General features: G+C 48.2%; 1 protein-coding gene across 7 annotated transcripts in view; it reads right to left on the reverse strand.

Annotated features, from left to right (window-relative positions):
• vapb (VAMP (vesicle-associated membrane protein)-associated protein B and C) overlaps nucleotides 1–26,810 on the reverse strand; it is a 184,665-nt gene that overhangs the window by 103,414 nt on the left and 54,441 nt on the right. Inside the window, exon 1 of one of the 7 annotated variants that reach the window (XM_072514541.1) lies at nucleotides 14,908–14,972. The exons of the other annotated variants lie outside the window; for them this stretch is intronic. Coding sequence (XP_072370642.1) covers nucleotides 14,908–14,971 — 64 coding nt within the window. The 5' untranslated portion in view covers nucleotide 14,972. Of the gene's footprint in view, nucleotides 1–14,907; nucleotides 14,973–26,810 lie in introns of those variants that run through there. 7 annotated transcript variants of the gene reach the window in all.

Below are 26,810 nucleotides of genomic sequence, written 5' to 3' on the forward strand. Positions count from 1 at the left end.
AGACATTAATATTTTAGCATGGATCTTGATTTATAGAGATAAATGTATGCTAAACATGGCAGCATGAATACATGCAATTTAATAAGAATGCTAATTTAGAAATTAGATTACTGGACACAATCCATTCAAAACAACTAGCCAGGATCCTTTGTCATTGCTGCTGAGATTCAATGGTCCATTAAGTTGCATAATAATTGCTTATTGTCACAAATAGGCTTCAATGAAGTTACTGTGAAAAGCCCCTAGTCGCCACATTCTGGCGCCTGTTCGGGGAGGTAGGTACGGGAATTGAACCCGCGCTGCTGGCCTTGTTCTGCATTATAAGCCAGCTGTTTAGCCCACTGTGCTAAACCAGCCCCATAAATGCAACCAAACACAAATCAGTGAGCGTGTAAGTGAAACCCTATACACTAACAGCAGCTGTCGACATGCCTGCAACATCCCCTTGGAAGCGCTGTGCTCTGATCAGGACATGCCAGTGTGCCACTCTCTTGCCGGTCCCCTTCATCTCCTGGTTCAAGCTCAACAGTGAACTCATTCAAAATGAAGAAAGGCTTTCGACGCATTGAAGTATCAAAAACAGAGCTGCAACCACAGCGGCATTATCCTGGTGCTATTACGGGACACAGCAGTTGTTCTGTGGGAAATTAACTGTACATTATGTTAAGTAATGGGTTAAGAGACATTGCAATTAGTTGTCTCATTTATGTTAAGCATCCATTAATTGACACTAATATGTAAAGGGGCTTCAGGTGGCCTCTGTCAGGTGATGTATAGTGAGAGTTTTGTGCAAAGGCTGTTGGAAATAAATAAATGTGTTTGTGAAAAAGGAACAGAACTTTAGACTCTTCATATCACAGCAACTAAAACGTCTAACAATTGGTAGCAGAGGATGGTTGCTGTGTAAATGTGAAGGGTTGAAAGATACAACTTTCCAGATCAAACCAAGGATTATCATAGAATTTACAGTGCAGAAGGAAGCCATTCGGCCCATCGAGTCTGCACCGGCTCTTGGAAAGAGCACCCTACCCAAGGTCAACACCTCCACCCTATCCCCATAACCCCACCCAACACTAAGGGCAATTTTGGACAATAAGGGCAATTTATCATGGCCAATCCACCTAACCTGCACATCTTTGGACTGTGGGAGGAAACCGGAGCACCCGGAGAAAACCCACGCACACACAGGGAGGATGTGCAGACTCCGCACAGACAGTGACCCAAGCCGGAATCGAACCTGGGACCCTGGAGCTGTGAAGCAATTGTGCTATCCACAATGCTACTGTGAGTGAGTGAGAAAAGAAAAAAAAAGGGATATATGGCTGAACCGAGGATAAAGATGGCTGGATATGACTATCCTCCCTTATTTTCTGAAAGGGAATCGTACGACCAATGGAGAAGTGCAGTAGTTATGTGGACTAAGGTAACTGCTTTGGGAAAGAGAAAACAAGGTATGGCATTGGCTCTTTCTCTACCATATGGCAGTAAAATCCGAAACAAAGTGCTTTCTGAGCTGGAATTGGAAGAGTTAGACTCAGAAGAAGGTCTGGAGATTTTATTACATTATATGGATAAGATTTATAAGAAAGATGACTTGTTAAGTGCGTATGAAGCATGGTCGGATTTTGATAAGTTCCGGAAAATGGAGGATATCTCCATGGAAGATGATATAATGGAATTTGGCAGACTATATAAATGACTGCAGAAACACAACCTGGAATTTGCACAGTCTGTGTTGGCCTTTAAATTGCTTGACTGTGCTACAGTGAGCAACATGGATAGGCTGCTGGTTATGACAGGAGTTCAGTTTACTGATAAGGATACCTTATTCAAACAGATGACAAAAGCTTTACAAAAGTTTCTGGGGAAACATTCAATTCCGATGGCTCTGATGACCCAAATAGGTCAGCCTGCAATAGGGCAGAATATGGAAGATACACTACTAACAGGATGGCGAAATCGTATGGCTACGAATAGGGCTCAAGACTATAGAAGGAGACCGAGACAAGGAAATTATGAAGACAAAAACCCAGTTAGAACCTACAATAGGAAGATGAACCCCAGAAATGCACGGGGCATGATAAATCGATGTTTTCGATGTGACTCTCAATACCATTATGCTTTCAACTGTCCAACTCGTTATGATAGTGTTTGAAGCGACACATGACACAGAAGAGTCAGAAGAGGAAAAAGATAGTGACCAGAAAGAAGGCATTGTCCTATTGACAAGCAGTTTTACGCCGGTAATGAGGGTGTTGGTTGCAGAATCCTTCAACTGTGCTGTATTGGACAGTGGCTGCACATCTACTGTGTGTGGAATTGACTGGTTAAAACGTTACCTGGACTCTTTGAATGCTGAAAATCGTAACAAGGTTAAGGAATTTGAAAGTTCCACAAGTTTCAGGTTTGGGGATGATAATACTCTGAAGTCGCTGAAAAGAGTGGTGATCCCTTGCAATATTGCCGGAGTGAATCATGTCATTAGCACGGATGTTGTATCAAGTGAGATACCTTTGCTTCTGATCAGACCGTCGATGAAGAAAGCACACATGAAACTGGATATGGAACAGGATAAGGCAACAGTTTTTGGAAAGACGGTGAACTTACAATTTACACAGTCGGGACACTATTGTATTCCATTACTGACAAATAATATTTCAAGTAGAGTGGTTAAGGATGTGTTAATGGCAGTTGAAAATGTGACTTTCGCTGATAAAAAGCTTGTGGTATTAAAACTGCATAGGCAATTTGCACATCCGTCTCCTCGGACGCTGAAAATTTTATTAAAGGATGTAGGGGTAAGGGATGACGACTATACTAAACTGATAGAACAGGTTAGTGACCGCTGTGAAGTTTGTAGGAAGTACAGAAGGACACCAGCACGACCGATAGTAACCCTACCTTTGGCCAGGGATTTTAACAACATTGTGGCCATGGACCTTAAGATCTGGGATAAAGCAAATAATATATTTATTTTGCATTTTGTAGATTAGCAACCAGATTTAGTCAATCACGATTATACGAAGTAAAGAAAAGAGAGTAATTCTGGATCAAATCATGGAAAAATGGATGGGGACAGGAATGGGTCCACTGGCAAAATTCCTTACGGACAATGGGGGAGAATTTGCTAATGATGAGTTTAGGGATATGTGTAAAAACATGAATATCAGAGTTATGAATACGGCTGCAGAAAGCCCATTAGTAATCGTGTCTGTGAAATAAATCATGCTGTCATCGATGACATGCTTTCGAAAATTTTGGCAGATCGACCAAATTGCAGGCTAAATTCAGCTTTAGCATGGGCAGTACATGTAAAGAATTAATTGCAGATGGTTGGGGGCTATAGTCCTTATCAATTAGTGTTTGGTAGAAATCCTAAAATTCCATCCATTTTGGATGACCAGCCTCCAGCTTGGGAGGGGACTACAATTAGCTCTGGTTTTGCTGAACATTTAAATTCATTACATCGCAGTAGAAAAGCTTTTTTGGAAGCAGAAGTCTCTGAAAGAATTCGCAGAGCTTTAAGACATAACGTACGGCCATCAGATGCCGTTTTTCAGCAAGGAGGCATGGTATACTATAAGAGAGACAATTCTAATGATTGGAAAGGCCCAGGGAAGATCATAGGCATAGATGGCAAAACAATTATTTTGCAACATGGTAATCAAACTGTTAGGGTACATTCATCAAGGATAATGGGTACAGATTACAAATTTTCAAACTTAGACAGAGCAGACAGACATAACGAGGAACCAGAGTCATCTGGTACGCATGTGTTACAGAACTGAGGACCAATTAACTGATATAGACAGGGTTTCTGTGGAGGAACACAACACTTTTGATGAATTAGAACAGGCCATTTTTCTGAAAGGGCAACTGCCAAAAGTTAGTACAAAAGTGACATACTTGCCTGAAGGGTCTAGTCAATGGAAGGATGCAACTGTTATTAGTAGAGCAGAAGGCCACTGGAAAGTATAAACATTGGTTGAATGTACAGCATTCAGGGGAAGGAGTCAAGATAATGGATTGGGAAAACGAAGTTCAAAATTGGAGGGCACAGAAACGCAGTGCCAGTTCAGATAGTACATCGGATAGTGAACAGGTCCGCAGGAAAAGTTCGAGAACTATTGAAAGGACATCCCACAGCAGAAGGGAAAGATCAAGCAGTCGCAGTACAGAACGAGATACTAGGCGGGAGAGGGGACAAAGTTTATCACGAGCTCGGAACATGAGTAAGACTACGAATACTAATAGGAGTAGAAGCCCACATGCACGTGAGATTTTGGTGGCTTCAAATAAATTAGATGAAAAAGTTATCAAAGAAGCTAAACGGCAAGAATTGCATAGTTGGAGTGAATTTGGGGTACACACGGAAGTACCGGATAGGGGACAAAGAGCTCCATCCCACAGATGGATTTGCACGGAAAAGGTTCTTCCGGATGGAACTTATAAGGCAAAGGCCAGGCTTGTGGCAAGGGGATTTGAAGAAAACTTAGAAGATCAGGATATAAGGATAGATTCACCTACAGCAGGAATGGTTATTTTAGAGATCTTCTTGGCTCTATTAGCCTCAAAGGCATGGGAATGCAAATCTATAGATATAAAAGCTGCCTTTTTGCAGGGGCATCAGATCCAGAGAGACATTTTTCTCCGTCCTCCTAAAGAAGCAGCTAACACAGAAGGGGTACTCCTGGAAATTGAACAAATGTGTATATGGATTAAATGATGCATCTAGAGTCTGGTATTTTTCGGTAAGGTCAGTTTTGTTAAAGTTAGGCTGTTGCCAGTTGAAAGCAGATCCAGCAATGTTTTACTGGCACTATAAAGGAAATCTTTCTGGCATTTTTATGAAGCATGTCGATGATTTTTTGTGGGGTGGGACTAGTGATTTTGAAGCTAATATAATCTCTGGTTTGAGGAAAGAATTCAGGGTTGGAAGTCAGACTTCCGGTGCATTTAAATATATTGGACTGGAAATTGGACAGACTAGGTTAGGGGCAACTTTACGCCAGCAATCTTATTTGGAAAGCATCAGCCCAATAGCAATTAGTCGTGGCCGAGTTTCACAAAAAGACGCAATGGTTTCAAAGGTAGAAAAAGCGCAACTGCGAAGTTTAATTGGGCAACTGAACTGGTTAGGTAGACAGACTAGACCGGACGTGAGTTTTGATGTCTTCGAGTTGAGTACAAAAATGAATGATCCCAAAGTGGAAGACATAATAAGAGAAAATAAAGCGTTGGCCAAACTAAAAATGCAGGAGTGTGTTTTGAAGTTCCCGGTTTTAGGTGACCGTAGGCACTTGAAACTCATAGTTTATAGTGATGCGTCCTACCCAAATTTGAGTGATGGGGTTTCAAGCGCAGGAGGTTTTATAATTTTCCTTTTGGGGAACAATGGTAAATGTTGCCCGCTTGTGTGGGAAACAAAGAAAATAAGGAGAGTGGTAAAAAGCACTTTGGCTGCTGAGATGTTAAGCCTTGTAGAGGCGGTGGATATGGCTTTTTATATAAGTATGATATTGACAGAAATTTTGGGATTAGGTGATTTGGGTAATATACCTGTTGACTGTTCACATTGACAATAAATCCCTGTGGGAAAATGTGCACTCTAAAAAAAGTGTCAATGAAAAGAGGTTACGGATAGACATCGCAAGTTTGAAGCAGATGTTGGACAGAGGGGAAATAACAAAACTTAAATGGGTCGACAGGAGCTATCAACTGTCAGACTGTTTTACGAAAAGAGGGGCAAGTTCACAGAAACTTTTGGATATTGTTAACGAAGGGCGCTTGTTTCTGTGACTTTTTTTTCTTTCTCGTCCAAACAAAAAAAAGTTGGGGAAATCATGTGTGTTTTTGAGTTTCTTGAAATTTTGTTTTCACCTAATTTTTTTTTTCTCCAAGGAAGGGGAGACTTAAGTAATGGGTTAAGAGACATTGCAATTAGTTGTCTCATTTACGTTAAGTATCCATTAATTGACACTGATATGTAAAGGGGCTTCAGGTGGCCTCTGTCAGGTGATGTATAGTGAGAGTTTTGTGCAAAGGCTGTTGGAAGGAAATAAATGCGTGTTTGTGAAAAAGGGACAGAACTTTAGACTCTTCATATCACAGCAACTAAAACGTCTAACACATTAGGACAGAGAGCTGTACTTTCATTGACTTCAAACCGTAAAGGTTGTTTTAAAGCTGTGCATGCACATACGTCAAGCCAAGTGAGCAAACAAACACTCTGGAAATGCCAACAGCAACATGAACTGAGGTTCAGTTGAAAGTGCAGTGGGGGTGGAGACAAATTGATGATGGCTGGTTAAAAAAGTATAGAATACGGGACTTCCGGTGGTGGCTATGAAGGAGTAAGTCGCACTTTTGGTGGCTCCCACTCTGGTCAGACTTTTGGACCTTTTCCCTGGACCTTTTTCTGGTTTTAGACGGTGAATTCGAAGGCTGAGACAATTGGGCACCGTTTCCACGTATTAGTGTATGGAGAAAAGAACCAGAAGTGCACTAAAAGACATAAATAAAAAGTTAGCCAAGAGCTGCGTTGAAGCTGCCGCAGGGGACAGCATGGACGAGGACCGGACCGCTGGGGTGGCGGCGCAGCGACCAACGAAGTAGTTGATACAGGTCATCCAGGACGGTTTTGCCAAGCAGAAGCGGGAATGTTTAGATCCGATTAACAAATCAATCGATTGGCTGGAGCACAGATTGGATGCCCAGGATCGGGCGATCCAGAAGGTTGAGAAGGCGCTGGCTGAGCAGGAGGAGCATCATACTGCGGTGGAGCTGGAGGTGGGGATGTTGAGGGACCAGCAGAAAAGGCTTCTGGATAAGGTGGAGGACCTAGTGAATCGGTCCCGCCGGCAGAACTTAAGAATTGTCGGGCTCCCGGAGGGGGCTGAGGGAGCGGACGCTGGGGCATACGTAGCGGGTATGTTCGAAAAGCTGCTGTGGGAGGGGGCATTCCCCCGACCGTTGGAGGTTGACAGGGAGTATTGAGCGCTTGCGCGGAAGCGACGAGCGGGGGACCCTCCGAGGGCAATGGTGGTGAGATTCCAGAAGTTCCTGGACAAGGAATGTATTCTTCGGTGGGCCAAACGTACGCAGAGCTGTAAGTGGGACAACAGTATCCTGCGGGTGTACCAGGACCCGAGTGTGTAGGTGGCGAGGAAGAGGGCAGGCTTTAACCAAGTTAAGTCAATCTTCTTCAAGAAGCAGATGAAGTTCAGACTGCTGTATCCGGCTCGTCTTTGGGTCACATATGAGGACCAGCATCATTATTTTGTGTCGCTCGAAGATGCGCTGGACTTTGCTAACAGAAAAGGACTGATGGGGGTCTGAGAACTCTCGAGCTTTGAAGCAACTTGTTGGCCTATATTGGGCCCTTTTTTCTGTTTTAAATTGGTTTGTCTCCTCTTATTGTTTTGTTTCTGTTTTTTGAGTTCTGTTAAAGGGGGGGGGGGGAGAAAGAGTTAATTTTCCATTTTCGGGTTCTTTTTTCGGTGACTGTTGGCAATGTCTTTTTCATTGATGTGCACCTTTGTGGGGTGGAGACGTGCTTGTTTGAGTTTCAGTGGTTTGTGGGGTTTTTTCCTTGCTGCTGGGTGTTTGTCTGGGGATTGTTAGATGAGGGAATTTGTTTGTACGAGCTGGGGGAGGGGAGCGAGGGAACAATAGGTGGGAGACTTTTTGGCACCGGGAGCGGGGACCACCAAGCTAGCTGGGTGAGCTAGCTCACGGAAGCAGAGTGGGGGGGGGGGGGGGGGGGTGCATATGTTTAGTTTACTAGATGGGTTAGGTTTTAGAGTAGTGTTGCTAAGGGGGGGAGAGGGGGGAGTGTTTCTGCTGACAAGGGAGGGCCTTCGGTGGAGGGACAGTGAGGAGGTCGGTGGCGGAGGCCGCCGAGGGGGGGCCAAAGGAGGTGTGGCGCAGGGGCTGGAGGCGGGCCCAAGAAAAGGGATGGCTGATCGACGGAGGGGGGAGCACTTTGCCCCCCCCCCCCCCCCAACTAGGCTGATCACCTGGAATGTTCGAGGGTTAAATGGGCCGATAAAGAGGGCACGTGTGTTTGCGCACCTGAGGGGACTGAAGGCGGAGGTGGTAATGTTGCAGGAGATGCACCTTAGAGTAGTGGACCAGGTTAGATTGAGGAAAGGCTGGATCAGTTAGGTTTTCCACTCGGAGCTGGATACAAAGACGAGAGGGGTTGCGATCTTGATTAATAAGCGGGTGACATTTGAGGCGGGCAGAATAGTTTTGGATGGGCAGCACGGTGGCGCAGTGGTTAGCATTGCTGCCTCACGGCGCCGAGGTCCCAGGTTCGATCCCGGCTCTGGGTCACTGTCTGTGTGGAGTTTGCATATTCTCCCCGTGATTGCGTGGGTTTCACCCCCACAACCCATAGATGTGCAGGGTAGGTGGATTGGCCACACTAAATTGCCTCTTAATTGGAAAAAATGAATTGGGTACTCTTAAAAAAATTTTTTTTAATTTTTAAAGAATAGTTTTGGATGTGGGAGGTCGATATATCATGGTTAGTGGTAAGCTGCAAGGGATGAAGGTAGTGCTGGTTAATGTATATGCGCCAAATTAGGATGACGTGGAATTTATAAAGAGGATGCTCGGGAAGATACCGGACCTGGACTCCCACAGGATGATTATGGGAGGGGACTTTAATAGTTATTGATCCCGGCCTGGATTGGTTATGCTCGAGAACGGGCAGGGTGCCAGCAATGGCAGAGGAACTGAAAGGGTTCATGGAGCAGGTAAGGGGGGGGGGGGGGGGGGGGGGGGGGGGGGGGGGGGGGGGGGGGGGGGGAGAGAGAAGAAGAATGCATGGAGATTTAGGCAGCCGAGGGCGAAGGAGTTTTCTTTTTACTCCCACGTACATAAGGTGTACTCTTGGATCACCTTCTTTGTCTTCGGTAGGTCCTTACTGGCAGGGGTGGTGGAAACGGGGTATTCGGCAATTACGATCTCGGACCATGCTCCGCACTGGGTTGACCTGCAGGTTAGTATGGATAGCAAGCAGCGCCCGCAATGGAGGTTGGATGTAGGGCTATTGGCGGACGAAGCGGTATGCGAGAGACTGAGGAATTGCATGCTGATTTGCCTGCGGGTAAATGAGACGGGGGAGGTCTCAGCAGCGGTGGTCTGGGAAGCGCTGAATGCAGTGGTGAGAGGAGAACTGATTTCGATCCGGGCTCACAAGGACAGGATGGATAGGGCTGAGGCGGACCGACTGGTAAAAGAGATTCTACAAGTCGACAGGAGGTACGCGGAGACTCCAGAGGCAGGGCTTTTAAGGGAACGTCAGAGGCTACAGGCGGAATTTGGCTTGTTAACCACAGGGAGGGCAGTGGACCAGCTCAGAAAGGCGAGGGGGGCGATATACGAGCATGGTGAGAAGGCCAGCAGGATGTTTGCACAGCAGCTCAGAAAGAAGGGGGCAGCTAGAAAAATAGGGAAAGTTATTGACGGGATGGGAACTTAGTTGGGGACTTGGCAGGGGTGAGTAAGGCCTTCCGGGACTTCTACAGCAGGTTGTACAGGTCGGAACCCCCTACGGGGCCGGAGGGGGTGAGGCACTTCCTGTAGGGGCTGACTTTCCCGAAGGTGGACGGGGAGCTGGTAGAAGGGCTGGGAGCCCCGATCGGGTTGGAAGAGATAGTGGAGGGCTTGAATGCCATGCAGTCGGGTAAGGCCCCAGGACCGGATGGGTACCCAGTTGAGTTCTATAAAAAGTTCTCCGGGATATTGGGACCGGTGCTGTTGAAGGTGTTTAACAAGGCTAAGGAAAGAGGGGTTCTGCCCCAGACGATGTTACAGACCACACTTTTCTTATCCTGAAACAGGACAAGGACCTGGAGCTTTGTGGGTCTTACAGGCCGATTTCCCTGTTGAACGTAGACGCCAAACAGTTAGCCAAACTTTTGTCCTCCAGGATTGAGGACTGAGTATCGGACGTTATTGTGGAGGATCAGACGGGGTTCGTTCAGGGCAGGCAGCTGGTGGCCAATGTAAGAAGGCTGTTAAACGTGATCATGATGCCCCCGGAGAGTAGGGAGGTGTAGGTAGTGGTAGCGGTGGATGCAGAGAAAGCTTTTGACCGGGTTGAGTGGGATTATTTATGGGAGGTTCTGGAGCGGTTCGCATTTGGGAGAGGCTTTATTGACTGGGTCAGGTTGCTGTACCAGGCCCCTGTGGCAAGTGTACGGACGAACAGGACGACTTCGAACTATTTTAGACTGCACCGGGGAACGAAACAGGGATGCCCCCTCTCCCCACTGCTGTTTGCGCTGGCTAGAGAGCCGCTGGCAATTGATCTGAGGGCCTCGAGGGGCTGGTCGGGGGGGGGGGGGGGGGGCTCGCTGTGTGCGGGTGACCTGCTTTTGTATATTTCAGATCCAATGGAGGGGATGGAAGAAATTATGGGAATTTTAGGGGAATTCGGCCGGTTTTCGGGGTACAAGCTTAATATGGGGAAGAGCGAGATGTTTGTGGTCCCAGGCGAGGGGTCAGGAGAGGCGACTGGGGGAACTGCCATTCAGAGTGGTAGGGGACAGTTTAAGGTACCTGGGTATCCAAGTGGCGAGGGACTGTAACAGACTACATAAATTGAACTTAGCCCGGTTGGTGGATCAGACGAAGGAGGATTTCCGGAGATGGGATGCGCTCCTGTTGTCTCTGGCGGGCAGAGTTCAAACGGTAAAAATGACGGTCCTCCTGAGATTCCTATTCGTTTTCCAATGTCTCCCCATCTTCATCCTTTTTTAAGCGGGTCAATAAAGTTATTGAGGGCTTTGTGTGTGGGGGGGGGGGGGGGGGGGGCAAGTCCCTCCGAGTGAAGAGGGCAATGCTCGAGCGGAGTCGAGATGGCGGGCAGGCGCTGCCGAATTTCAGCAATTATTACTGGGCGGCTAATGTAGCCATGGGTTTTGGGGGGGGGGGGGGGGTGTCGGCATGGGTGCATATGGAGGCGGCTTCTTGTAAGGGCACAAGTCTGGTGGCGTTGGTAACGGCGCCTCTGCTGTTCCCGCCAGCGCGATACTCCACCAGTCCAGTGGTGGTGGCAGCCCTGAGAGTCTGGAGGCAGTGGAGAAGACATGTGTGAGCAGAGGGGGCAACGGTCTGGTCCCCAATCTGTGATAATCACCGGTTTGCCCTGGGGAAGATGGACGGGTGTTCCGAATTTTGGCGGAGATCGGGGATGGAGAGGATGGGGGACTTGTTTATAGAGGGGAGCTTACTGAGTATGAGGGTGCTGGAGGAGAAGTTTACACTGGCGGGGGGGGGGGAAACAAATTTTGATATCTGCACGTGCGGGACTTTCTGCAGAGGCAGGTACCAACCTTCCCACTCCTGCCGCTAAGGGGGATTCAGGATAGGGTGGTCTCTAGACGATGGATAGGAGAAGGGAGCGTTTCGGACATGTATAAGAAGCTTATGGGATTGGAGGAGATGAAGGCCAAGGAGCTGAAGCAAAAGTGGGAGGAGGAGCTGGGGGGGAGAGATAGAGGAGGGCCTCTGGGCGGACGCGTTGAGTAGAGTCAACGCGACCGCAGCTCAGCCTGATCCAATTTAAGGTCGTTCACCGGGCTCACATGACAGTTGCCCGGATGAACAGATTATTTGGGGTGGAGGACAGGTGTGCAAAATGTGTGGGTGGGCCAGCGAACCGAGTCCACATGCTCTGGGCATGTCGAAAGCGGAGGGGATTTTGGCAGGGGTTTGCGGATGTCATGTCCAAGGTATTAAATACAAGGGTGCCATTGAGTCCAGAGGTGGCGATTTTCGGGGTGTCGCAGGATCCGGGAATCCAGGAGAAAGAGGCAGATGTTCTGGTCTTTGCTTCCCTGGTAGCCCGGAGGTGGATATTACAAGCATGGAGGGACTCAAAGCCCCCGAAATCCGAGATCTGGCTATCGGACATGGCTGGCTTTCTCTGCCTGGGGAAAATTAAGTTCACCATGAGAGGGTCACTGTTAGGGTTCGCCTGCAGGTGGCAACCATTCATCGACTTCTTCGCGGAGAATTAATCGTCAGCAGAAGGGCGGGGGGGGGGGGGGGGGGGGGGCCTTAGGCTAGCATAGATTAGGGGGTTAAGTAATGGTGGGAACTGTGGGAGAGGGTGGCGGTATTTGCACTATGTTAATATTTTTTATGTACATTGTTTATATTGCTGCTGTTACAATGCCAAAGAAATACCTCAATAAAATGTTTATTAAAAAAAAAGTATAGAATACTACACAAAGAGAGCCTTTAAAATAAATGCTCATATGTGCACCAGTGTTTCTCAGGACATTACAACACCATTACTTTTATCCAAATATAGCACTGCAGAATTTATTTTTGCAAAATATTAGATTGAATATTTTAAGCATGCTGCTATTGGACTGGCAGAATGTATCAGCGCTTTGACTTCAGCAATTCTAATAGGCATCTTCTCAAGTGTACTTCACACAGCTATGATGAAAGGTTTGACAAAGAGTCATCCAGACTCAATGTTAGCTCCCTTCTCTCTCCACAGATGCTGTCAGACCTGCTGAGATTGTCCAGCATTTTCTGTTTTTGTTTCAGATTTCAGCATCCGCAGTCATTTGCTTTTGTCTGATGAAAGATTGTTGAACTGAAAGGGTAAATCGTGTTTGACTAATTTGCTGGAGTTCTTTGAAGATGTAACAAGCAAAGTGGATAATGGGAGGTCTCTTGTAGATATAGTGGGTTGGATTCTCCGCCGCCTGGATGATCCGTTTTGCCGGCAGCCCGGGTTTCCCGACGGCATGGGGCTGCCCCACAATGGGAAACGCAAAAAACAGAGCATCCCGCCGGCGTGTTGATCCAGAAATGTGGCGCGACAGGACCGAGAATCCAGCCCAGTATATCTGGACTTCCAGTAGGCATTTGATAAGGTGCCGCACTAAAGGTCCCACTGGGATGCAAGGCAAGATCCCACTGGGTTCAGAGTAATATATTAACTTGGATAAAGGATTGGCTAACCGACAGAAAGCAGAACGTGGGGATAAATGGGTCTTTTTCTGATTGGCAAGCTGTACCTAGTGGGGTGCCACAGGATATGGTCCTCGGGCCCCAACTATTTACAATCTATATTAATGACATGGATGGAGGGATAGAAGGTACTATAGCCAAATTTGCAGACGACACTAAAATAGTTGGGGAAAAAAGCAAGTTGTAATGAGGAAATAAGAAATCTACTAATGGATATGGGTAGGTTAGGTGAGTTTAGAAATTGTGATCCTGGCCAGGAGGTGCATTTGTTGGCAAAATAGTAAGAGGAAAAGCAGCGAGTGTGGGTGATTTTTGCTTGGTTACAGAAAGGTGGTATATATTTTCGAATTAAGTGGCAATTTAGCGTTAACAATCCACCTACTTGCACATCTTTGACTTCATAGATTATCATAGAATTTACAGTGCAGAAGGAGGCCATTCGGCCCATCGAGTCTGCACCGGCTCCTGAAAAGAGCACCCTACCCAAGGTCAACACCTCCACCCTATCCCAATAACCCAGTAACCCCACCCAACACTAAGGGCAATTTCGGACACTAAGGGCAATTTATCATGGCCAATCCACCTAACCTGCACATGTTTGGACTGTGGGAGGAAACCGGAGCACCCGGAGGAAACCCACGCACGGGGAGGATGTGCAGACTCCGCACAGACAGTGAACCAAGCCGGAATTGAACCTGGGACCCTGGAGCTGTGAAGCAATTGTGCTATCCACAATGCTACCGTGCTGCCCTGATAACTCATGTTATCCCCTGAAAGAACCCACTCATTCTCGCCTGAGTCACATGCAACCTGTGCACCACCTTAAACTGTATCAGACTTGTGGGGGTGAGACCAACGCAGACACGGGAAGAATATGTAAACTCCACAGGGACAGTTTCCTGGGGCCGGGATCAAACCCGGGTCCTCGGTGCCGTGAGACAGCAGTGCTAACCACTGCGCCACCATCAGAATGGTGGTATATATTTAATTCAATAGAACCATGTCGTGCATTTATCTGGATTCTGTATATTGCAATTTGTACCAAAATTAGCGCCTGCAGCGAAATTTTACTTGCAACCCAAGCCAAAACGATAGGCAGACTCAATGCCTGTGCTCGATTACCTTCAAACAAGTCACCGCACGTGGCAATTTACCCCAGAACATAATCGTGCTTCTTGGCAAAATGAAACAAGAAACGCTTTTCATCTGTGAGGTGCTCATTTTATTTTCATCACCCTTCTTTTCACTCTTCCCCAAAAATCCTTTGCCTTCCTCATTTCTATCAGAGTGTCCTTCAAAACAATCTAACCAAAAACATGATCTCGCCTGATATGAATAAGTGGACTGCGACCATGGACAGAGCACTGAGAGAGAGTGAGGCTACATTATTGCTGGATTTTGTTTCTTCTCAGAAGGAAGGTGAACAATCCATATCTGAACAATGACCATTAGTCACATAATTTATAAGTTATACAAATATATTTAAACATAAATAAAAAGATTGCTCCTAATAAATTGTGAAAACTTTGTGATCAAATTATTTTGCTATGAAAATTCATGTGGAGAGAATGTTCAAAACAAGTATTCTAAGCTCGCATCAGGCAGCAAGCAGGCAGTCCCACTATCTACAACTGCAATGAGATAGTCCACAGAGGATAGCATGCTGTCATCTAATTTTAGACAGGCAGTGCAGTACACTCATGATGCATTAAGGAAGACTGTGGGACTATAATTGATATATCCGATGGAGGCAGTCACTTAACAGATTTGTACTCTCCTGCCCCCATGGGACATAAATCCTATCCTGAGAATTGTCACAGTCGCCCAGCATGAGACAAAAGAATATTGGAAATAAGTAGAGGGAAGCTCGATGTCACAGTGGGTTGAATGCAGGTAACTCACCTTGTGGCCTTGGTTCATATCCAGACTGATGGGTTGGAGATCTGCTCTCGGCACAAAGGATCATACAGAATCTGGGGAGTTGACATTTAAATACAGAGGGTGAGCGGGGGCAGAATACGAGCGGGGGCAAAATGTGAGCAGGGGCAGAATGCGAGCGAGCGGGGGCAGAGAGGGAGAGAGCAAGGGCAGAGAGGGAGAGAGCGGGGGCAGAGAGGGAGCGGGGGCAGAGAGAGTGAACGGGGGCAGAGAGCGAGAGCATGGGCAGAGAGAGATGGAGAGCATGGGCAGAGAAAGATCGAGAGAGCAGGGTCAGAGAAAGATCGAGAGAGCGGGGTCAGAGAGGGAGAGAGCGGGGTCAGAGAAAGAGGGAGAGAGCGGGGTCAGAGAGGGAGAGAGCGGGGTCAGAGAGGGAGAGAGCGGGGTCAGAGAGGGAGAGAGCGGGGTCAGAGAGGGAGAGAGCGGGGTCAGAGAGGGAGAGAGCGGGGTCAGAGAGGGAGAGAGCGGGGTCAGAGAGAGGGAGAGAGCGGGGTCAGAGAGGGAGAGAGCGGGGTCAGAGAGGGAGAGAGCGGGGTCAGAGAGGGAGAGAGCGGGGTCAGCGAGGGAGAGAGCGGGGTCAGAGAGGGAGAGAGCGGGGTCAGAGAGGGAGAGAGCGGAGGGAGAGAGAGGGGTCAGAGAGGGAGAGAGCGGGGTCAGAGAGGGAGAGCGGGGGCAGAGAGAGAGAGAGCGACAGCAGAGAGAGACAGTGGCGGCAGAGAGAGACAGCAGCGGCAGAGACAGCGGCGGCAGAGAGAGACAGGGGCGGCAGAGAGAGACAGGGGCGGCAGAGAGAGACAGGGGCGGCAGAGAGAGACAGGGGCGGCAGAGAGAGACAGGGGCGGCAGAGAGAGACAGGGGCGGCAGAGAGAGACAGGGGCGGCAGAGAGAGACAGGGGCGGCAGAGAGAGACAGGGGCGGCAGAGAGAGACAGCGGCGGCAGAGAGAGACAGCGGCGGCAGAGAGAGACAGCGGCGGCAGAGAGAGACAGCGGCGGCAGAGAGAGACAGCGGCGGCAGAGAGAGACAGCGGCGGCAGAGAGAGACAGGGGCGGCAGAGAGAGACAGGGGCGGCAGAGAGAGACAGCGGCGGCAGAGAGAGACAGCGGCGGCAGAGAGAGACAGCGGCGGCAGAGAGAGACAGCGGCGGCAGAGAGAGACAGCGGCGGCAGAGAGAGACAGCGGCGGCAGAGAGAGACAGCGGCGGCAGAGAGAGACAGCGGCGGCAGAGAGAGACAGCGGCGGCAGAGAGAGACAGCGGCGGCAGAGAGAGACAGCGGCGGCAGAGAGAGACAGCGGCGGCAGAGAGAGACAGCGGCGGCAGAGAGAGACAGCGGCGGCAGAGAGAGACAGCGGCGGCAGAGAGAGACAGCGGCGGCAGAGAGAGACAGCGGCGGCAGAGAGAGACAGCGGCGGCAGAGAGAGACAGCGGCGGCAGAGAGAGACAGCGGCGGCAGAGAGAGACAGCGGCGGCAGAGAGAGACAGCGGCGGCAGAGAGAGACAGCGGCGGCAGAGAGAGACAGCGGCGGCAGAGAGAGACAGCGGCGGCAGAGAGAGACAGCGGCGGCAGAGAGAGACAGCGGCGGCAGAGAGAGACAGCGGCGGCAGAGAGAGACAGCGGCGGCAGAGAGAGACAGCGGCGGCAGAGAGAGACAGCGGCGGCAGAGAGAGACAGCGGCGGCAGAGAGAGACAGCGGCGGCAGAGAGAGACAGCGGCGGCAGAGAGAGACAGCGGCGGCAGAGAGAGACAGCGGCGGCAGAGAGAGACAGCGGCGGCAGAGAGAGACAGCGGCGGCAGAGAGAGACAGAGAGCGTGGGCAGAGAGACATCGAGAGTAGAGAAAGATTGAGAGCAGAGGCAGAGAGAAATCGAGAGCGAGCGCAGCGAGAGAGAAAGAGAGCAGGGACAGACAGAGAGAGAAAGAGAGTGGGGGCAGACAGAGAGAGTGAGTGAGTTCCAGCACGGGCAGCACGGTAGCATTGTGGATAGCACAACTGCTTCACAGCTCCAGTGTCCCAGGTTCGATTCCGGCTTGGGTCACTGTCTGTGCGGAGTCTTGACATCCTCCCTGTGTGTGCGTGGGTTTCCGGAGCTCTGGTTTCCTCCCACAGTCCAAAGATGTGCAGGTTAGGTGGATTGGCTATGATAAATTGCCCTTAGTGTCCAAAAGTGCCCTTAGTGTTGGCCGGGGTTACTGGGTTATGGGGATAGGGTGGAGGTGGTGACCTTGGGTAGGGTGCTCTTTCCAAGAGCCGGTGCAGACTCGATGGGCCGAATGGCCTCCTTCTGCACTGTAAATTCTATGAAATTCTATAAGTACTGTGTGTTTTAAACATTTTCGGCCTTAACTGTTAGCAGAACATTGTACCTCACATGGCGTGGCATGCCTACATCCTATAGAAACAGTGAATCCTCCAAGTTATTTTCAGCAATGCAACAGAAAATTGTCTAGTTACTTTAAAAATAAAGTATCAGATTTTGTAAAGCAATGGAAATAACTGACTGGGAATTCACTATTAAAATCCTAACGGTATAAAACAGAACCACTCTGTAACTCAAAATTCACGTCATTAAAACATTGCCTCAAAGTAACCCACAAGACTCACCAGCTGCCCAGGTTGCTCTTCAGACTTGCTTTCTTCCACCTCCAATACATTCCTCCAGAGGAAGTGTTCAATCTTAGATACGTGCAAAATGGATCTTACTAAATGCAAGATAAATTCGTCCTACAGATGAAACAGTTTTTTAAATATAAATTTAGAGTATCCAATTAATTTTTTCCAATTAAGGTGCAATTTAGCGTGGCCAATCTACCTAACCCGCACAACTTTGGGTTGTGGGCGCGAAACCCACCAGATGAAACATTTAAACTCAGATCCTATCTGTCTGTTCCGGTGGATGTTAGAGGTCTCACGGCACTATTCAAAGATGATCAGGGATTTCTTGGTGTCCTGGCCAACATTCCTCCCTCAATTAATAAGAAAAATAGATTAACTGATCTTTCTCTTCATTGGTACTTGCAGAACTCTGTGCAAAATGGTTGGCTGTCACCGAGATAACAGTGAATATACTTCAATATTATTCATTTTGATGACATCATGATGTGCCCGAAAGATAGGTTATAAAGCATCGGCTTTCCTTAATTTAGTAAATTTATACAAAAACCTACAGATATCTACAGAACACTTTAAATCTGCTGTTACCCCTACACTAATATCACCAAATATTCTTTGCTGAGTGCAGAAGCAGGTAACCCTGCAAATTCTGCAAAAGCAGCTTGGTCACTGAAGAGGAAAACAACCCAGATTACAAGTTCTGTGGCTTCATTGACCCCACTTTTCATTTCATTCTTAGGATATGTGCATTGCTGCCAAGCAAGTTACTGGGTTAGTGCAGGATTCTCTATTACTAACATAATAGAACCACCACATTACCATGTCTTCCCTTTAGAAACAAAAGAAAAAAATGCTAAAAAGGTAATGTTCACCATCTGGAGTTAAAAGCTACTGTCCTTTTCACTGACATTCAATTAAAAGCTCCATTGTCAGCCTTGTTCATTTTTGGTTTGCCAACTTTTTCCCTTTCTACTTTTCCTTTGCAATCTCAGTCATATTGCTATTGATATTGGTAAGCCTCCTGCACGTCATTCAGCTGCAAGGTGTGCGTGTAGGGAACAATTTGATTGTGGGTTAGGGGAGGTGGATCGGAGCCAGGTTTAATCCCACCATCACCCAACAACCACATTCAGGCACTTGGCGAGGAGTGACGAGATGGTGATGAGGAGTGGGAAACATGCCTGATATCTTTCCTTTATTGGTGCAAAAGCAAAGTAAACTATATTATGCCAATTCCCGGCTCTGCAGCTTTCAACCACCAAGGTAAAGCAGAGATTTTCCTTACTTTTGAAAATTTATATGAATGCCTATAAATATTTGTGGATATCTACAGGCACCATCACTCCAAGTCTCACACCATCCTGACTTGGATGGAAACCAACAATTTGCCAAGTTAAAACACTGTCATTTCCGACCTCACAACACAAAGACTTGCAATGGTTCAGGGAAGAATGTCATCACTCCTGTCAGAACAGCTGGGATAGGCAATAATAAATGCAGCACTATTACTGCTAGCGCATCATGTGAAACCTGCAGCTCTGGAACTAGAGCCACTGTCTAAAAATATGGGGTCGCCCATTTAAAACAGAGATGAGGAAAGTAAACTTCTCTGAGGATTGAAACTTTAGAATTCTATCCCTCGCAAGGTGGTTGAAGCAGAATCTTTGAATATTTTTCAGGTGGAAGTAAAACAGATTCCGAATAAGAAGGGGGGTGAAAGGTTGAAGTAGAGGTTAAAATAAGATTATCTGGGATCTTTTTGATTGGCAGAGCGAGGCCAAGTGGCCTACTCCTGCTCTTAATTCATATTTACATACATATGTAGGCAAGATTAATCTTCTTGGCACTAGAGGTGAAACCACAGGCCTTCCTGCTCTGTAAGCACGCGTGCTCATTAGTGCAATAATCCACAGCACCTACAGTTTAATTGAACATTAATGCAATGACTGCACTTCAGAAAGTGGTTGTAAATCGCTTTGGGATTTCCAGAGCTTGTGAAATTATTAAAAATGGAAATCTTTCTAATGTTTTCCTTGGAGTCTTTACAGACTAAACCATTTTCCAGCCAAGAATATACACCAAATTTGACCATTGTCCTGTGTTGATTTATTCTCCTTTTGAATATTTTGACCAAACAAAACTGACTTCAAACCACTTGCTACATTTTAGTATTTTTGTAATGCCTATTTATTAATGGTTCAGTGACATCAGGAACAGTGAGCACCTACAATCAGTTGAATTACAAAGAAAATGGCAGAAACGCAAAGATAGATCTTGTCCTTCCAAAACCTGGAGTTCTAACCAGAGCATTTTGAACTGTACAATTCAAGATGAGAGATCATATGCCCTTGCATTCTACTCTTCAGTGAAAAGCAAATGTATCACAGCATGTCACCAGTGAGTGGTTAAACACTTTACAAAGAATAAGGAATCAAAGATTGGTGGATGATACAGGCAGTCCTCGACTTTACGATGTTATAATAATAATCTTTACTAGTGTCACAAGTAGGCTTACATTAACACGGCAATGAAGTTACCATGTAAATCCCCTAGTTGCCATATTCCAGTGCCTGTTTGGGTACACTGAGGGAGAATTCAGAATGTCCAATTCACCTAACCGGACACCTTTCAGGACTTGTGGGGGGAAACTGGAGAACCCGGAGGAAACCCATGCAAACACAGTGAGAACGTGCAGACTCCACACAGACAGTGACCCAAGCTAGGAATCAAACCTGGGTCCCTGGCGCTGTGAAGCAACAGTGCTAACCACTGTGCTATCGTGCACTGTGTTCAAGTTACGACAACCGGCACATGCAACATTTCAACTTTACAACATCACGCCAGCTCATTCATGTGCATACTTACGTTCTGCGTCACCAAGATGTATGATTGGACAGGTCGAGCCGTCATTATTAGGTTAGAAACAAGTGTTTTATTCTGATCAATTATTTTGCCGCGACCGTCGCAATTCTAATGCATTTATAAGCTTATATTGAATTTAATATGCACTCAGAATCGTGGAAGTTCAAGATTTAAAAAAATATACATTTTATTAGGGTATTTGCAAGTTTTTATAATAATAACAATAACAATGACATAAACGTGGCATAATAAACATTTCCACCCCCGTCCCAATCTGCACACACCCTAACCATAAAACAATAATCCGCCCTCTTCCCTCCCCCACCCCCCCGGAATACTGCATCTGCTGACATTTTAATTTTTCCCCGAGAAAGTTGACGAACGGCTGCCACCTCTGGGTGAAGCCAACCATTGACCCTCTTAAGGCGAACTTTATTTTCTCGAGACTGAGAAACCCAGCCATGTCACTAGCCCAGGTCTTTACACTCAGAGGCTTCGAGTCCCTCCACATTAATAAGGTCCGTCTCCGGGCTACCAGGGAGGCAAAGGCCAAGACGCCGGCCTCTTTCGCCGCCTGAACCCCCGGCTCTTCCGACACTCCACTCCCGGCTCTTCCGACACTCCAAAGATCGCCACCTCCGGACTCGGCACTACCCGTGTTTTTAGTACCGTAGACATTGCCTCAGCAAAACCCTGCCAAAACCCTCTCAGCTTCGGGCATGCCCAAAACATGTGGACATGATTTGCTGGGCTTCCCGCGGCGCACCTAGCACACCTGTCCCCTACCCCGGAAAACCTGCTCATCTGAGCCACTGTCATGTGTACCACCACGGTGGACTACCTTAAATTGTATTAGGCTAAGCCTGGTACATGATGAGGATACATTAACCCTGCCCACAGAGCCGCCTCTATCTCTCCTCCTAGCTCGTCCTCCCACTTGCCCTTAAGCTCCTTCACCGGAGTTTCCTCCACCTCCGAAAGCGCCTGATAAATATCTGATACCTTCCCCTCTCCCACCCAGGGACTGGAGACTACTCTGTCCTGTATCCCTCGTGGCTGCAGCAGCGGGAAGGCCGGAACCTGCTTTCTCAAGAAGTCTCGTACCTGCAAGTACCTAAACCCATTCCCTGCTGGCAATACGCACTCGCGACTGGTGCCTGATAGAGCAACCGCACCCAGTCAATGAAGCCCTCACCAAACCCAACCCTTCCCAGCGCCTCCCACAGGTAATTCCACTCCACCCAATCAAAAGTCTTCTCCACACCCATCGCTATCACCACGTCCACCTCCCTTCCGAGGGCATCATAATAACATTTAAAAGCCTTCGAACATTGGCCTTGAGTTGCCTGCCCTTTACAAATCCCGTCTGGTCTTCCCCTATCACCCCCGGGACACAGTCCTCTATTCTTGTGGCCAGTATCTTAGCCAGCGGTTTGGCATCCACATTCAGTAGAGAAATCGGCCTGTATGACCTTCTCCCGTTTAAGGATCAGTTAAATCGACATTGTTAGGGGGAGGACTCCCTTCTCTCGTGCTTCATTAAATGTCCTCACCAGCAGTGGGCTCAATATCTCTGAAAACGTATTATAGAATTCCACCAGGTAGCTGTCCGGCCCCGGGGCCTGCCCGACTGCATGCCATCTACCCCCTCGATTATTTCCTCAATCTCAATTGGGGCTCCACTAGATCCCCATCAACCCTCGGGAACCTCAACTGATCCAAAAACTGCCTCGTCCCCTCCACCCCAGCCGGGGGTTCCACCTCATATAATTTACTGTAAAAGTCCTTAAACACCTCATTCACCCCCACTGGGTCCAGGACAGTACTCCCACCTTTACTCTTTACTCTCCCTATCTCCCTGGCCGACTCTCTTTTTCAGAGCTGGTGCGCTAACCATTCTGCTTGCCTTTTCCCCGTACTCATAAATCGCCCCCCTTGCCTTCCTCAACTGTTCCACCGCTTTCCCTGTAGTCAACAGCAAAAACTCCGTCTGTAACCTCCGCCGCTCCCTCAGTAGCCCCGCGTCCGGAGCCTCCGAGTATCTATTGTCCACCTGGAGTATCTAATCAACTAACTTATCCCTCTCAGCCCATTCCGCCTTTTCTCTGTGGGCCCGTATCAAGATTAATTCCTCTCTGAACACTGCCTTTAAAGCTTCCCAGTCACTGCAGAGACCTCCCCGTATCATTTGTTGCCAGGTAGTTCTGGAGGGACTGGTTCACCCGCCCACAGATCGCTTTGTCCTCTAACAACCCCACAACCAGCCTCCACAGCGGACGTTGGCCTCTCTCCACACTACCCCGTAGATCCACCCAATGTGGGGCATGATCGGACACTGCGATTGCCGAGTACTCAGTATCCACCACCCCCAGTATTCGCGCCCTGCTCAGACAATGAATTTAATGCGAGAGTATACCTTGTGGACATGTAGAAAAAAGAAAACTCCTTCGCCCTTGGCTGTGCAAACCTCCATGGGTCTACTCCCCCTATCAGTTCCATAAACCTCTTCAATTCCTTTGCCGCGGCAGGCATCAATCCGGTCTTGGATTTTGCCCGGTCCAATTCCAGATCAATGACTGTGTTAAAATCGCCTCCCATAATCAGGTTATGTGACTCTAAGTCTGGGATCTTACCTAACACCCGCCTCATAAATTCCACATCGTCCCAATTCAGAGTATATATGTTCACGAGTACCACCCGCGCCCCCTCCAGCTTCCCACTCACCATTATGTACCTACCCCCCTTGTCTGACACGATTCTCCCTGCCTCAAATGCCACTCGTTTATTGATCAAGATCGCTACCCCCCTGGTCTTGGAGTCCAGCCCTGAGTGGAATACTTGGCCAACCCACCCCTTTCTCAACCTAGTCTGGTTTATACCCTTTAGGTGTGTCTCTTGTAGCATTGCCACGTCCGCCTTCAGCCCCGTCAAATGCGCAAACAGGCGAGCCCTCTTGATCGGCCCATTCAACCCTCTAACATTCCATGTAATCAGCCTGGTCGGGGGCCCATATCAAGCTCCAGCTTAACACCTGCTCGCCCCTCACTGTGCTTCCGTGAGTAAACTGACCCAAGCTGACTTGAAAGCGCCCGCCCATGGCACCAATCTATCGGTCTCCGCATTGTTCTCTCCCCTCTCCACCCCCCCCCCCCCCCCCCACTTAGACAAACATTTTCAAAGCATCACATTCCCCAGTAAACTAACATCTGAAAAAAGTGCAAAAACAACCACAGAGGAAGAGGAAGAAACAGCCCCAGAAACCACTCCCCCTCTAACCAGCTCCCTTTAAGACAAAGTTAACTTTAAACATCAAAACAGCCCCTTATTGCACATAACACTACTTATACAATCTAACACAACAAATCACCACTACAGTACTCTCCAAGACTTCAGTATCTTTTAGTTCACCTCCAGTCTTTTTTCTTGGATAAAAGTCCATACATCGTCCGTTGTTTCAAAGTAGAAGTCCCGTTCCTCATGTGTGACCCACAGACGGGCTGGATACAACATCCCGAACTTCACCCCCTTCTTAAAGAGGGTCGTTTTTGCCCGATTAAACCCAGCTCACCTCTTGGCCAAATCCGCGCCCAGGTCCTGATAAATGAGCAGCTCACAATTCTCCCACTTGCTGCTCTGTTCTTTCTTGGCCCACCACAGAAACGTGATCCTTGGCCAGGAATCGGTGTAAACGTACCACCATCGCCCTCAGCGGCTCGTTCGCTCGGGGCTTCTTCGCAAGAACGCTGTGTGCTCTATCCACTTCCAGGGGCCAAGGGAACGCCTCAGCCCCCATCACTTTCTCCAGCATGTTCGTCATATAGGCCCTCGCATCCGCTCCCTCACTGCCTTCAGGGAGGCCGACGATTCTAAGATTCTGCCTCCTGGACCTGTTCTCCAGGTCCTCCAGCTTTTCCTGCATTCTTTTCTGGCGGTCGTTCATCATCTCCACCTTGGTCTCCAGCACAGTTATGTATTCCTCGTGCTTGGACATCTTTTTCTCCACCTCCTGGATCGCCCGTCCGTGGGTCTCTTGATTCTGCACCACCTGATCAATCGAAGCCTTAATCGTGTCCTTCTTAAGCTTGGCGAAGCAATCTTCAAAAAACTTCACCTGCTCTGTTGACCACTGTGCCGTCTCACCGCGGCCCTTGCTCTCCGCCATGCTTTCCCGCTTTGCCAGCTCTACTCGCGTCTTCCTTGTCGGACTTTGTCTTCTCACACGGCCACTTCTAGTCCAATTCTCCATACATTGGAGGGGAATTTCTCCTCACTGTCTCACTCTTCACCGATTTATCCCATAAATTCCGGAGGAAAACAAGGGAAAAAGGTCCAAAAGTCCGTCACAGGCGGGAGCTACCAAATGTGTGACCTACTCCTCCATGGCCGCCACCGGAAGTCCCCGGAAGTTTAAGCTTAAACAAACAAATGTGATCAATGGCTTCATTATATTCCCCCACACTACCTCTGGTGATTTGACAGGACACGAGTTGAGAACATTTGACATAGCTATGTATCCCCAGTGATTTCTGGTTGGCTCAGGGACCAATCCCCAATTTGTACCATTGTTTCAATGGAAAAATCGGTTCCGACTGATGACTTTTCGACTTACAACATAATTTTCAGGGACCAATTGTGTCGTAAATCCGAGGACTGCCTGTATAAAGCATATCCAATGGTAGGTATTCTGGAGGCCTCTGACTGAGAAGAGATAACAAAGTGGAGTGATTATGGAAGTGTTTCAAAGGACCAGGGCATTAAGGATGAAAGCTGGTCTTCGACGTTAGAGGGACAAGCATGATAAGTTCCCAAGTGCACACTTGGGCACACTGCTGGAAAAAAGTAACATGGGGATGGTAGAGCACTTTTAAAGTAAGGAGAGTCCTCAAATCCGTTCTTTGAGGCATAAAGACCTTTGGAAGAGCTGACGTTTGTTAAGTATAGATGCCAGTGTTGGAGAAATCGATCAAGGTAAAATAATGAATTATAGCCTGAACTATCAATGCAGGGAAGGGATGCAAGTGGGCAACGTATAGGGTGTAGAGACTGGCAACAGGCCATAGTGCAAGGCTGCACACCAACAGTTCATTCTGAGAAAGCAGTCAGTGAGGTTTATTGCATCAGCAATTGAGGGACGGAAATGTTGATCGGCTTGACCAACTTTCAACAATAGAAGTTACAACTCACTCGATGCTGGTCAGCCATTGGACTGGAGAGCACCGCAAGCGACCTCCCTACTGAGAATAGATTTGTCAGGGGTGGTAGCAGTGATGGGAGTAATTCACAATAAATCAGAGATACAATATTGAAATATATTAGCTTAAGTAAATTGGTGAGCATCAATTCCAATTACTTTTTTTTTTAAGAAGTATTTTTATTCAAATTTTTGAACAAACCCCCCCCCTTACAGAAAAAAGAAAAACAAAGAACACATAAATAAACATCTTACAACTACATCACAAATTCCCCCAATATACAAACCCCCCATTAAGCAATAATAAACACAGTAGAAAACACAAAGTACCCCCCCCCCCCACTCTGGGTTGCTGCTGCTGCTGACCACCTCCTAACGCCCCGCTAGAAAGTGTAGGAACGGTTGCCACCGCCTGAAGAACCCTTGCACAGACCCTCTCAAGGCAAATTTTACCCTCTCCAATTTAATGAACCCTGCCATGTCGCTGATCCAGGCTTCCACGCTCGGGGGCCTCGCATCCTTCCACTGTAGCAGAATCCTCCGCCGGGACACCAGGGACGCAAAGGCCAGAATACCGGCCTCTTTCGCCTCCTGCACTCCTGGCTCGTCCGATACCCCAAATAGTGCTAACCCCCAGCTCGGCTTCACCTCCTTAGACACCGTCCTCGCAATACCCCTCCAGAACCCATCCAGCGCCGGGCACGCCCAGAACATATGGATATGATTTGCTGGTCTCCCCGAGCACCTCCCACACCTGTCTTCCACCCCAAAGAACCTGCTCAGCCTCGCCCCTGCTGCGCTCTGTGAAGAACCTTAAATTGTATCAGGCTGAGCCTGGCGCAAAAGGAGGAAGAATTAACCCTACCCAGGGCGTCCGCCCACGTACCCTCGTCTATCTCCTCCCCAAGCTCCTCCTCCCATTTACCCTTTAGCTCCTCCACCGAGGTCTCCTCCTCCTCCTGCATCTCCTGCTGAGACCCTTCCCTCTCCAACCCACACCCCCGAGAGCACCCTATCCTGGATCCAGAGTGCTGGAAGCAGCGGGAACTCCCTCACCTGCCGTCTTACAAACGCCCTTACCTGCATGTACCTGAAGGTATTTACGGGGGGAAGCCCAAATTTTTTCTCCAGCGCCCCAAGGCTCGCAAACGTTCCATCTAAAAACAGGTCCCCCATCCTTCTAATTCCTGCCCTGTGCCAGC

This window comes from Scyliorhinus torazame, chromosome 8 (assembly GCF_047496885.1).
Source record: "Scyliorhinus torazame isolate Kashiwa2021f chromosome 8, sScyTor2.1, whole genome shotgun sequence".
In the NCBI taxonomy this organism is placed as follows: Eukaryota; Metazoa; Chordata; class Chondrichthyes; order Carcharhiniformes; family Scyliorhinidae; genus Scyliorhinus; species Scyliorhinus torazame.